A 13,595-nucleotide genomic window follows, 5' to 3' on the forward strand; every position below is an offset into this window, starting at 1 on the left:
GTCGCCGGGAAGCGCAGGCCATGAGGACACCCGTGGGGATCAGTGGGGCGGGGGCGGGGTGCTGTGTCAGTATCTGATCTTTAACCTTGAAACAGCAGGAGCGCCTGGGGACCCTGAGGGACGGGGAGGGACTGTGTCCACACAGCAAGCAGTCACCCAGGGCGCTGTGTGGGCTCTGCCGGTCCCGGGACAAGACGGCGGCATGGAGAACGCGGTCGCAGAGTTGGACGGGAGAGCCGGGGTGAACTCTACGTCTTGTAAATTGGACCTCAATAAAGTTGCTGTTTCTTTTTTTTTTTAAGTTAACCACTAGCTGAGAGAGGGAACAAAGGGGGGGGGGTCCCGGCATCCTCCAGGCAAAGGGGGTTTTCACTGAGCAGGTGTCAAGGGAGAGTGAGCCCCGCCCCGGGGAGGGGAGGGCAGAGCTGAATGTGAGATGGTCCCTGGCCGTGGCCGTCCTTCACTCAGGCCTGGTGACAGAGGCCCCGGGCGTGGGAAGAGCACGGAGTGAGCCCCGGAACTCCGGAGCTTCTCGTGAGAGGGGAGTAGAAGGTGGCGAGGTCGCCGGAGAGGAGCGATCCCAGGAAGAGGACTCTGGTCTGATGGGAGACCGGTCCCCGGCGGCGAGGGGCGAGGGAGCCGGGCCCAGCCCACCCCTGCCGCCCCCAGCCCATCCCCTGCGCCGCTCAGCCACCCGGGGCCAGGATGCTGCAGAGAGCAAGGCAGGGGGATACCCAACCCACAGACCCTCTGGGAAGACGGTCCTAAGACAAACCTCCGGGGGAGGGAGGCTGGAGGTGACTCGTGCCCAGAAGCCTGGACCCCGTGAACTCCTGCAAGAAGACAGACGCCGCTCGCTGCCTGGGGGCCAGAGTCAACAGCAGTGTGTGCCCAGCAACGTGCTCCAGTGGAGCTCTTCAAGGCAGCTAGTCATTCCTGCCCAGGCCTTCCGGAACCTTCTCTCACGACGGATGGTCTCTGTCCAACGAGAGGCCAAGAGGGAGCAACAGGGGCTTGATTCTCAGCTACCAAACAAGGTGGGGGCTCAGAGATCGCCAAGACAGGTGGAGAAGTCCTACACTGAACGTCGCGGAAAAGCTCGGGTAGGGCCAAATACAGCGACGTCCTCGACAGAAGCGGATGGGGGTGGGGCTCTCTGCCTGGCTCTACTGTGATCCTCAGTGATAGCAGAAGGCCAGGGTCACCTGGAAACCAAGTATGTCTGACCGTCCGCGTGAAAGCAAATGACAGATGGCGAAGCGTCCCCGTCCGCTGACGTGTGCGGCCGAGAGGCGGGCCCCGTGTGGATGTGGCAGGCGGCTGCTCCGGGGGAGAAGTCCGAGAGTGTGTGCGAGACAGGGCGGACGGAGGAACGGCAATATGTTATCTTTAAGGGGTCGGGATCGCAGCTCCAACGCTTCCTCCTACATCAACTACCAAAGCTGAAGACACGTGATAAACCGAAGCATCGGTAACAGGAAGGAGAGACTTGTTCTCCCAGAGCTCCTGCCGGAGGTGGCCTGTCCCTGCACCTCCGTGGCACGGGTCCGCTCGGGTCACGGTGGGCCCGATGGACATGGGGTCGACTGCTGCCGCCGAGCGACTCGGGGCAAGCCCTGGGCAGGGGTGGGCACAGGGGCTGGCGCTGTGTGCCCAAGGAGGCCCCGTCACGGGTTCCACCCACCTTCTCCATGCTGGGCCATGCGAGGCGCGTTAGAAACCAGATTGCCGGGCGCCCAGGGCCAGCTCAGTTCCCGCTTCTCTTGTAACTACGGATAACAGAAGAACTGCATTCATACTGACTTCCACACGCGCCACTCGCTAGCAAGGCCCAGTTTGCCGGCCCGTTCTGCACTTAGCCCCACACTGAGCCCTCCCTGTGTGTGCGGCACGGGCGTGTGCCATTCCCGCATGGCCCTGTGAACCCCGCGGGGGGAGGACTCGCCTCCGCAGGCTTCAAGGAGGCCTCCCGGATGCCCCCGCTCAGAGCTGCAAAATCCCTCCCACTGGAGGGCTGAGGATCAAAACAGCAGTCACTTAAAGAAGATAGTTCCAGACGGCACCTAGGGGTCGGGGGGCGGGGAACATACCGGGGACAGGAGAGGGACAGCCTCCCGGCTCCTAAAGACACCATCTCCCCTTGGGTGGGCTGACACGGGGGTGAGAAACCGGCCCCAGGCGAGATTCCAGGGTCCGTCTGGCATCCCTGGCTCCAGGACTCACCCTGGCAAGGGCCCACATACGGGAACAACGGCTACTTTGTTGCCGGGGTTCATGCCCGTGGGAGTGCTGGCCTCAGCCTCCAGGGGCTTTGTTTGTCTTAACAAAGTGAAGAGAGGTGATCTTTAGAAGGTTCCGGAAACAATTACGCTCCCGGCGGAGACAAAACCCCTGGCAGGCCTTGGTAGCTGTGGGCCTGCGGAACAGGTGTCTCTCCGTAGGTAATTCCCGACAGGTTCCCGAAGCCTCTGGCACAGTGGACAGAATCCACCACGCCCCCTGCCAGGACGAGGTCACGATAGGTCAGGGTGGGACACAGGCTTCCAGGCCAGCTCCCGCGACCCCGTACTCACGAGACCCCGCATCGTGGTGACTTTTCCAACGTCCCACGTTCTTACTCACTACCCGTGGGGCATCTCAACAGCCACGATGGCAAAACAGTCTCTCTGTCTGTTGTCGGTGTGCACAGCGCCGGCTCGGAGCAAGGACACTGATGGAGGTTATAGACGCTCACGGGCCCTGCTGCCCCTGGCCCCAGCTGCACGCCCGGTCTACACCGGCTCACTTCACGCCCGCAGGTGGGCCCCAGGCTCGAGACCTTTCGGTGCCGTTCCCCAAAACACAGGGCAGACAGCAGGGGGGTTGACTCTGATCCATCTCGGACGCACCGGCCGCCGTGCCGTGCCTTCTGTGAGGCTGCCCATGGGCCGCCTTCCCCGGTGACAACAAGCTACAGGAGCCAACGTGGCAGCAAGTGACCATGTCCAACACCAGCCAGCGGTGGGTTCGGAGGCCCCGGGCAGAGTGTCCCAGGCCGCCTGATCCTCCCCATCTGCTGGCACCAGGAGGGCGTCGGTGGGGGTGTGGGGGTGTGGGGGGTGAGGTCCCGCCTCCTCGTCCACGCTGGTTAGAGGCTCGCTCACTCTGTGTGACAGCACGCCCAGAAGGACTGCTCGCCAGGGCTGCCCGGCTCGGGCTGTTTCACGGACTCAGGGAAGTGACACACGTGAGGACGTTAATTCAACATCCGGCCCGAGGGCAGCATGCAGGGCGTTCCCAAAGGACGCGCGGGCGCCGACCCGGGATCCCGGGTTTCCCACAGAGGGACTGTGTCTGCGGGACACTCGGCCCCGGGGCGGGAGGGAACGGAGGAGAGCCCGCCCCCACACGGCCAGAGCGACGGAGGGACAGCACACGGCGGGCGGCTGCCCAGGCCGCGCCGGAACAGCCCGAAGCGATGACGGTGAGCGGGAGCAGAGGAGCAGGCGGAAACCAGACGCGCGTCCAGCTGGCAAGGACGCGACCCGGTAAAAGAAGGAAGAGCTACAAGAGGAGAAGAAGAAACCACGAAACCTGGTAAAAAGAAGAAGAAAGACAAGGAACCAGTGGCTCAAAAGAATGATTGTCGAGATGAGGACGGAGACGCCGGAACCTCCGCCACGGTCCGTCAGGAATCCCGAGGCACAGAACAGAACGGGTCCGAGCGGTCACACCATGAGGGAACGCTCGAGAACATCATGGCAGACAAGGAGAGCACCGGGGATGAAGGCAGGTACGGAGAAGCCCACGGGCATGTGGCCGCTGGCCCTGAAACAGGGAACCCAGCCCGCAAGCCAGAAGGAGCAGCGTGGGAGAAAATCCTGAAACTCCTCCCCGAGCTGGTCCCTGAGCCCTCGAGGTCTGGCCTCTGCCTGGCCCGTAACAGGAGCTCAGTAAGTGGACCGAGGTGCCGCAGCAGGCTAGGCGGCAGGCAAAGGCGCGGGTGACGGGAAGGAGGGGAGGGCGGGGCAGGTGCACGACGTGCGGGACGCCGCCAGGACAGGCCGTGCGGAAGGTGACCCAGGTGCCCTGGAGCTCCTGCCGCACCGGGACGAACAGGGCCTACCGTCTGCTGCAGGTCCTGGATGAGGATACGGATGACCAGCGTGTTGCCTTGGCTCTCCTCTGTGCTGGCAGCGCTGGGCTTCTCTGCCGTGGCCCGGATGGTGTCGTATATGGTTTCTTCTTTGGAGCTGTCCGACTCTGACCCCACCGAGTAGTCGGAGAAGCTCTGGGCCATCTCGTCCTCGCTGGAGGTCGGGCTGCGCGGCATGGCTGCCCAGCGTCTGTAAGGAGGGGGAGAAGAAATACAACCGGGGCATGAGAAAACTGCACACAGAAACCCCAGGGCCCGATGGAGACCGACGTCTCAGGTTCACGGTCCTGCACCTGCTGGTGTGACAGCCAGCAGAGCTGCTGAGTGTGACGCACAGGCCTCTAGGGGCGGGGAGAACACAGCACACCTCCCCCACCCCCGGGCTGCCCCAAGAGCCTGGACCTGAAGGCAGCCATGGCTCGGACAGGGACCCGCAGGCTGTGGCCCCCGAGTTGAGCACCTCTGCAAGCACATGGAGCCCTAAGCAGCCGTGGCCACGACCATAGCCTACAGGGATCCACCAAAGAGCCACAGGGGCAGTCTGAAGCCTTCCAAGGCAGGAAAAGAAGGTCCCTCCTGTTCTTCTTTGAAGGCAGGGCAGCAGGAGAGGAAGAAACGCAAGCTGTGGGTCAGAACAGTTAGCAGTTCACGGTTCTATAACCCCTCTGCCTCAACACAGAGTCGTGATGGGTAACATGTAAAAACAGAGCAGAAAGGCAAACAACAGGGCCCGACTCAGAAGGGAGACAGCCCAGGGCCCAGGAGTCCGGCAGAGCCCGAAGCCACGAGCAGGCGGACGTGGGGGAGAAGCGGGGGTCCCCAAGAGTCTGTGGCGGCTGGGAGTGCGGCTTCCCCACCATGAAGTCTAGTTCCCCAGCAAAGACCAGCTCAGGGCACCGACCGCGAGGACGTGGGCGTGACTCCGGGAGCACGCTGCCCAGTGACAGCCCCGTCCCTGCGGGCAGGGGTCAGGAGGGGTTAGGATACGAGCTGGTGTGAGCCAGGGATGCGGGGGGGCTGGCAGAGAGCGTGCCGGCCCACAGTAGCAAGTCCATGTCTTCGCGAACTCTGTAAAGGAGGTCAAGGGAGGTCACCCCGATCGTCGACAGACTGTCCGGTTAAGTCACGGCGTCCTCCCACAGAAGGCACAGCTGTGAGGAATGAGTCCCCTACACACGGAGGACCCCCCCCCCAACATCCACCCATTTACGGGAGGGAGGGGGACGGAGGAGCTCCCCTGCGCACCTGCCCCAGGCTCTAGGCCCAGCAGGTGCTTAGGTGAGCGTCCCCCCAACTCCCGTGTTTCGTGACCAGGGGAGGCCCAGAAAAGTCCCAGGTGGGGCATGGTTCACCCAGCGACAATTGTGTGTTCATCGTGGGGAAATGGACACCCACTGTTTTATTTCCAGAGTTCTAGTTAAGGACAGCAAGCGCTCGCTGGAGCTGGAAGCATCCCGCGGCTCTGCCCACCGGGTCAGTCCAGGGAGGCGGGCAGCCACTGGGGGGCGCTCCCATCTGCACCCCAGACCTTCCCGGGCTCAGCAGACACCCAGGTGCACACAAAGCCTAACATAACAAAACAGAGGGCAAGACTGTGACCCGGGTCAGGGACTCCCTTGCTGCCAAGAGCGTCTGCACCGTCTTTGGGGAAAGGACCAAGATCGTGGAACCCACAGACAGTTTTTCTGGCCTGCACAAGGTTTTAAATATCTATGCAAACCCAGATTGCTGGTTTATGGTGACCATCAGAAAGCTCTGACAATGCTGGGGACAGCCCCGGAACACCTGGGGCACGGATGAACACCAGCAACCACCCCTTCCCCAGCATGCCCTCTCCAGGTCCACCTCAGGCTCCCCTCCTTGGTATCAGTCCCCTTCCCAGTCCTCCCGCCGTGCGTGAGAGCCTGACAACAGACCCATCCGTTCACTCATACCTCTGCCTCCTTCGAGACCCCCTGCGAGGGGTCACTGGGCCAGTCACATCTCAAAGAGCTGATCCTCCAAGTCACCCGGGAAGATTATCTTTTTTTCCAATTAAAATCTCCAAAGCTAACCTCCGCGTGATTCTGAATTAAAATATCAGAGCCAGGGGTCTTTTCTGTATTCACAACCAGCCGCCTTTGTGAGCTCAACTTCATGCTTTCTCAATCAGAGGAATGCAAACTCTGGTGAGGGCCAAGACAGCGGTGGCTGGGAAGAGGGTCTGGGTGCTCCTGGCTCCGTCTGAGCAGCGTCCCCACCTGCCTGGCTGCAGCGGCTAGCCACGTGCTCCTTGTACGCTATGCACAGACTCTGTAACATAGGACACTGTAACAGTGACCACATAGAGCTACGGTAACAAAGTATAATTATTTCTGTAACATGTCTAATTGCAATGTTATAATAAATAACAGTCACGGGTAAATATGTTACAGAATTGCATCCGTGTGATTATTTGTAACTACCTCCCAGGCTCCAAGGAGGCGTACCTTCTAGAGCCTGGTTCTTCATCCTGGCCATGGAAGTTACTTGGGGAAGCTTTAAGAAAACATCAGCACGAGAGTTTCTGAAGGACCTGGGCTGCGATGCTGCCCCTTGAAGCTCCCCCCGGGGACCGTAAGAAGCACCTGCCGCCGAGCCCAGGCAGCCCCTTCAAGAGGAAGCACAGGCTGCAGCCCGGGGCCGTGGGGACACACACCTGCCCTGTCCTGGGCGTGAGGGACAGCGGGAGAGGCATGCCGCTCACCGCCTCAGCCGTCAGCATGGACAGACATGAGGTCCCCCACGCGGCGCCTCCAGTGGCTTCTTCCCGTCCGGACGGGGTTAAGTCGGCCCAGAGCACCCTCTGCTCCAATAAAGAACCACGTCTTCCCTCCTCATCAGCTGTCCGTGGCTCTTCTGAACCCAGCAGGGACCAGGGGACACAGAGGGGACCCAGTGAAGGTGGACTCGCACTCACAGGAGGGGATCCCTCTCTAACGAGGAGTGACCCGTCAGGGGATGCTGGGCGCAGATGGAGGCGAACGAGGCCATTCCGGGCACACCGGGTCCACCAGCTCTTCCCACGGATGATGGGCGCCGGCTCTGGAAAGCTCCCGCTCAGGGCGGAGCAGGGCTTGGTGTTTGCACCTGGAAGATGGGCAGGTGGCCAGCTCCCAGCAGTCGTGGCACAGTACGGCCCCCCCCACATCATGGCCTTGCACGTCTGAGACAACCCAAGAGCAAATGGGATGCCCCGGGCCCCCCGGTGACTTCCCAGAGGACACACAGGCCCTCCCTCCATGCACTCCACCCCCACTTCAAAACAGCACCTCTGGCCTCAAACCTAAGACACCCATTGCTTGCCATGTCTGCCCACCTGGCTCTTTTTCTTGAAACCCCCCACAGCCTCGATGTGCTCCGTTTCCCGGGTCCGCTCCCTCAGGCTGCATTTCAGGTCCGTGTGCACCGGGTCTCTGTTCATTCACCGCCACCGCCCACCCCCCCAGCACTGGGGGAACCGCGGGCGCTCAGTGGACAGGGAGATGTGGGCAGAGGAGCCAAAGCACAGGCAGATGGCCGGACAGCGCGGCAAACGCAGCCACAGCCGGCGTGACAAGTGCCCGCCATGTGCCCGGATCTGCTGGCGGCTTCCCGGGGGGCAGATTCCAGGCAGACGCTTGGAGAGGACGATCGTCAGGAACTCGTTGTCCTTAATGGTCACATCACTAACCATGTGACACGTCTGCAGCTGGACTTGTGGGACTGGTGACCCATCGTGGACACACAGGTCTGAACTGTGAAAGGCGCAGAACCCCCAGGAGGGTTTCAGTTCCAGGAAACTAAGGGGGCTGGATAGGATTGGAGGACAGTCATGCGCAGCGAAACTCACACTCAGCTCCAGAAACAGACCTGACAACCCAAAAAGGAAGAGCTCCTGTGTCCTAGCTGCTCGTGCGAGCCATGGATCTCCGCAGGTGGCCCCGCCACGACACCCCACTGCAGCCCACTGCAGCAGCTGGGGGTGATGGCCATGAAGTGACGCGCGTGCCACCAAAGTGCGGGGGCAAAAGGCCCCACTGTAGGAGTCCAAGGAGGAAGAGGAGGCCCCATGCAAGCTGGTCCTTTGCAGGACAGCCCGGGAGCCTAGGCAGAGACCTGAGCAGAAGGTCCTGACCTTAATCAGGGGCTTGAGCAATGAGACCAGCAGACCCGTGGGAACAGCAAAGCCCTGGGAAAACATTTAATTATTAACTCCTGGGCAGGAAGGACTGCCAGGCCCAGGGTCACCAGGGCCACGTGAGAGAGAGGGCACCGGCCACATCCGCATTTCAGATAAACCACAAATACATTTTATCGTAAGTATTTCCCGAATATCGGATGGGACGTACTTACACTAAAAAATCATTCATTGTTCATTGGAAGTTCAAACAGGACTAGGTGTCCTGCATTTTGTCGGGGGTGGGGGACAGGCAGGCTCTGAAGACAGCTGTGTCACGAAACCCAGCCCCTCTCAGAAAAGTCACTGCCAGGTCGGAGGAGGGAAGGTTACCCGCTGCCCCTGGCAAACATTTTGGCATCACCGGCCGCTGGGTGGGGTGAGGGGGAGCTACAAAAACAGGTCGGTAAAGTACAATGACCCCCCCCAGAGCCTGTTTTCCTCACCCGCCCACCCCGGGGTGCCTGCGAACAAGGGAAAACAGGAAGAATGCCAGTAAAAGCCATTTTCACAAAGGCTCCATACTTTACAGCTGCAGTGTTCCAGCGAAACGTAAGGTCTTGAACTGGCTGCCGAGCCCCCTCGCACCTCGGCTGGTGGGGGCCGCGGGGGGCAGCCAGACTTCCCACTCACCGCTTCCACCGCCAGGGCGAGCACCAGAGCTGACCTGGGACAGGAGACGCACAGAAAAACAAAACCAAACCAAGTGCCCCGACTGCAGCGGACTTCATCAGGCTAGTGCTGCAGGCCCGGAAGATCGCAGACAAAAATGTCGAGGTCCCACTGGCTGTTTTAATAAACACACACACACACACACACGTATGGGGGCAGAACGGGGTTTTTACTCCAGTGGACTCTCCCAACAGCACCCACATCTGCGTCACCCTGGCTCCAGGACTCGGTGACTACTCGCCCATGCCGTGCCCTCAAATGTCTACGATTCACTCATCCTCAAGGCAGTGAGGACCCCCGCCAAGGGGGCTGCACGGGATCCGCGCACAGACACTGCCACTCGGGGCTGGGGGCGGCCCCTACTGGACCTGGAGGAGCTGGTGCTGAACTCCGGAGGCAACCGGGCTGTCACACGCACGGTCTGCACCACGGCCACGGGCGTGGAGCTGCAGGGTGCGGGGGATGCAGAGAAGGGCAGCCCGGGACGGCGAGGGGAATCACCGTCTAGCCAGGTGGTCTCTGTAACCACCGTCCTGAAAAAGCTCCCCGCTTCCATGCCCGCCGCATCTGAGGATACACGAGGGCTGTTGTCTACCTCCTGCCGCCTGCGGGCAGCAGCTCCTCCAGCTGACCGTCTCCCCCTGGTCCCCCAACGTCCTTCCATCAAGCCTGGGGCTCCAGCCCCGGTGAGGCCTGACGCCCCCAGCTACACAGACCCTCCTTCCTCTTGATTCAGAGCCGGAGCCACACCTGCCCGTGAACCCCCTGTCCTCAGCCCCCACGGCCCAGCTAAGCGCACTGAGAACTAATCCCCCGCACGCACACTCGCCCCGGAGCAGACGAGATGCTCACACGAAGCTTCTCGTGCACAAAGCGGTAACCCCCATGACTGCGGCCGTAGCGACCCACGGATCCGGGTGCGGAACCGCCGCTCACGCCGGGGGACGGTGACAGGATGCTGCCGGCAGCCAGGCTGGACATCTCCGGAGGGACGGTATTTCAGTAGAGGAAAACGGAAGCCGAATGTGAAAACACAGCAAACTCGGAAAAGGTCTCAATCGGATGGTGGACATAGAGTTGTTGTTCTGCTTTCCTGTCTTCCTATAGAAGATAATGCTTTTGATTAAAAGTAACTTTTTAAAACTCCAATGACGATGACCTAAGGTCTGCAATGGTTTTTCCAACACAAGCCCCTGATGAACCAAGTCTCCTCCAAACTCTGAAAGGAGACGGGCAGGGGAGGCCGAGGGGCGCCCAGGGGGGTCCCGGGCACGGTGGATGTTTCCGGAAGGGCCAATGCTCTCACAGAACATGGGCAGAGGGGGGCATTATTGCTCCTGACCTAGAGATAAGGGGCAGCCAGTAGGGGACACGGCCCCCAGTCCTTCCTGAGGCTTTGAGGGAGGGACAGACAGGACAGGCCCTATCCAGCAGGGCAGACAGCAGACCTGCCCTTGGCGCCTCTCCCGGGAAACCTCCCAGGCCACACGCCCTGTAAGCAGGGAGCTTCGAAGGGGAGAGGAGGGTACAGCCCAGGGAAGGGGAACTTGGGTCAAGTCACCCCCCGTCTGGGCGCCAAGCACACCGTCTTCAACAGGAAGGCTGAATTAGGGCAGCAGGCAAAAGGCAAACTATCTGCATTGATGTATGCGTCTGGATATATTTTTTTAATGCATTGACCTTAATGCAAGGACCTGTGCAGTCATAGGTGCCCAGGAAGCCGAACTGGCAGGAGAGAGTCCCACGTGCTCCCTCCGCCCCCGCTCAGTGAACAAACGTATTATTGTTCAACTCCTTCTCCACGCAAGTTTCCTGCCTTTTTTCCCTTGGACGCTGACCCACCAGGGAAAAGTTCAGCTAGCACCTAGTCTCTGGCTCTCACCGACCGGTTCTACTCGGGATCGGAGACGAAATGTAAAATCCGATCAGGGTTCCATGGCCCAGAGGGTAGGGCGGCCTGGGGAGCTAGGAGCTCGTCCCAGGCCCAGCCCCTAGTTGGGCTCCCTGCAGTGACCTCTGGCCGGCAGGGGCACTGGGGATGCCCCGAGAAGGCGGCGTGGCCTGGGTCCTCTGGCCGGGTGCACGCTGACCCGCCACCACGGAAAGCTGGCGGCGAGGCTGGATTCCCCAGACGGCTCCGGCTCGGGCAGTGCAGTCCGTGGGGCCTTGCGTGGGGCGGACACACCTGTTAGACGATGGGTTACCAGCAGCCGAGTTCAATTACGGAGTCTGGGCACTGGGTACATCATACAAAATTACAGAGCTCCGCGATTTCTAGGGGGAAATGGAATGTCACAGAGATCTGAAAACTAGCAGGTGTCTGGTTATGAAATGCTTTTACAGTCTCCAAACCCGCGCTGGGCTCTGGCCCGGCTTTGGGGCCCCAGCTCAGCCTCAGACGCTCCAGGCAGGGTGGGCCTCCCCTGACATGCCGTGTTACTGGCTCGGGCCACCTGCCACCCTGTGGGGTGGGGCCGCAGCTTCCGCAGTCCTGCCGTCCCCTGTAATGACAGTGTTTAAACTCAGGATGGGTTTTCTTTAATTCTTATTATTGTCGTGGCTGCAGGAATCCGGGTGTCCTCTGCACCCATGACTTTGATTTTCCTAAGAGAGGGTCTGCAGGGGAATTTAAAGCTGCTGTGCCAACCTCCTGGTGGAGACACTTCTGCGGGCTCCCTGGGAGATGCCCTTCCTGCCCCCGGCTCCCAGGACGCCACGCGGCCCCGTGCCCCAGCTCCATCCCCTGGAATGGCCCTTCCCTGTGTGGATAATGGGGTGCAAACACCAAGCGTGACAGCCAGTTCTCAGCAGCCTGGTCAAACCCCACAGCACCATCCACGGTCCCAGAGATGTCCATCCCCGGGACCCCTAAGCTCAGCCTGTCCTGGGGCTCCCAGCCCCACCTGGGACCTGGACCAGGAGGCTGTCCTTCACATGCCACAGGAGGTGCAGATGCTCAGCCAGGGCTGGGAACGGATGACGGCTCTGACACTGTCATCCAGCTTCTCCCAGGAGCAGAGACTTATCTGTGGTGCCCCTGGACTGGTCTCCTCTGGCCGCCCCAACACCCAGCCCCCCCACCCCCCACCCCAGCCCCCAGGGCCCAGTGCAGGCCACAAGCATGGAGCCACCTTCCTGTCACACCTGCCGACACCCGTCTCCTCCACCTCCTCCCACGCTGCAGGGACCGATGGACAGACGGATGGACCAGAGAAAAGGCAGGACAGTATGAGCCAGGAAAGTGCTCAGATAGGAGACCGGCCAACCAAGGTCCACAACGCCCCCTGCCACAAGGACGGTTCCGACTTCTCTTCTGAACCCCCGGTTCCAGAAGCTGATACAGGCGCACCTCCTGTTGCCACGCTTTGCTTCGTGGTGCTACGTGGCCACTCTGTACCTTACACACGGTGGGTCTGCAGGTCTGCATCCAGCAAGCCTACCAGCGCCGTTTTTCCAACCGCATTTGCTCGTTTTGTGTCTCTGTGTCACACTGTGGTTAATTCTCGCCACATTTCCAAACGTTCATTACGATTCTGTCTGTCTGATCTATGGTCACTGATCAGGATCACCGAGAGCTCGGACGATGCTCACTCAGCATTTCTGAGCAACCAAGTAATTTTTCACTAAGGCATGCACATTGTTTCTTAGACACACGCTCTACTGTACACTTACTAGACCACAGTGGTTGTGTTTGTACCCACTGGAGACTGAACCAGTCCACCTGCCTCGTGCTATCGCGGTGTGGGTTCCCTGGCAGTGGCCTGGGGCTGCAGCACCTCCAATGTGGCCCACGGTCCACCCCAGCTGTCTCAGGAACGTCTGAGGGCACCAAACCATCCACGTGCCTTTGGTGTCTACCGAACACTAAGCAGAACACGTGGGCAGGGAGATGCCGATTCTCCACACGGACGGCTGAGCGGCGGAATCGTGTGGCTTGTTTTAAGCCCATAGAAATAGTCAATGAAACTAATGTTTCAGAAAACTGAATTTAAGTGTTTCTGTTTTAAAGGACTGTGATTTGAAATTATAACGTTCATGAATGGTAATTTGTGTTTTGACTTGTAATGGGTAATTTGAGATCTTTCAGGGGCTGTCCTTGTTGGAATCTTTTGAACGAAGCTGAGATTTATTTTGATTGCCATTTGTATGAAAATCCACCCACACACGTTAATATAGCACGTTTTTAACTATTTAGATTACGTTCTCAATGGAACATAAATTACGAGAAAACCCACATTAGGAATAACGTGCATAGTCACTTTGCTAAACAGAAGGCGGCAAGACAGATACATTTTCCAGAATAGGTAATAACTAACAAAACGGTCCTTCTCTCATTATTTCCCGGAGACTGTTGGGTCTCAACCCAGTACCCAAGTGTGTGAAATAATAATAATAATTCAGGCATATCTGGAATAACGCCAGCCATCGCTCACCTGAAATGGTCCAACTTCACACTTTCAAAATTTTGTCTTTATGAGGGCGTATCTGTGAAAGCAGGTGAAAACATGTTTTCTCTAATAGCTTGGTAGCTCGATGTATCATTTTAGACAGAAAGCACGTGGCTCGGGGGGGGCCTCAGCGTGGGCTCCCGCCGCAGCCCGGAACATCAGA

The 13,595-nt window shown here is 59.6% G+C and overlaps 1 protein-coding gene across 1 annotated transcript in view; it reads right to left on the reverse strand.

The window, feature by feature from the left end:
- Nucleotides 1-13,595, reverse strand: part of SHANK2 (SH3 and multiple ankyrin repeat domains 2) — a 449,254-nt gene that overhangs the window by 388,419 nt on the left and 47,240 nt on the right. The window contains exon 2 of the mRNA XM_045066358.1: nt 4,106-4,325. Coding sequence (XP_044922293.1) covers nt 4,106-4,312 — 207 coding nt within the window. The 5' untranslated portion in view covers nt 4,313-4,325. The remainder of the gene's footprint in view (nt 1-4,105; nt 4,326-13,595) is intronic.

Source organism: Mustela putorius, unplaced genomic scaffold, assembly GCF_011764305.1.
Source record: "Mustela putorius furo isolate JIRA1106 unplaced genomic scaffold, ASM1176430v1.1 tig00000127_pilon_pilon_pilon, whole genome shotgun sequence".
NCBI classification, from domain to species: Eukaryota; Metazoa; Chordata; class Mammalia; order Carnivora; family Mustelidae; genus Mustela; species Mustela putorius.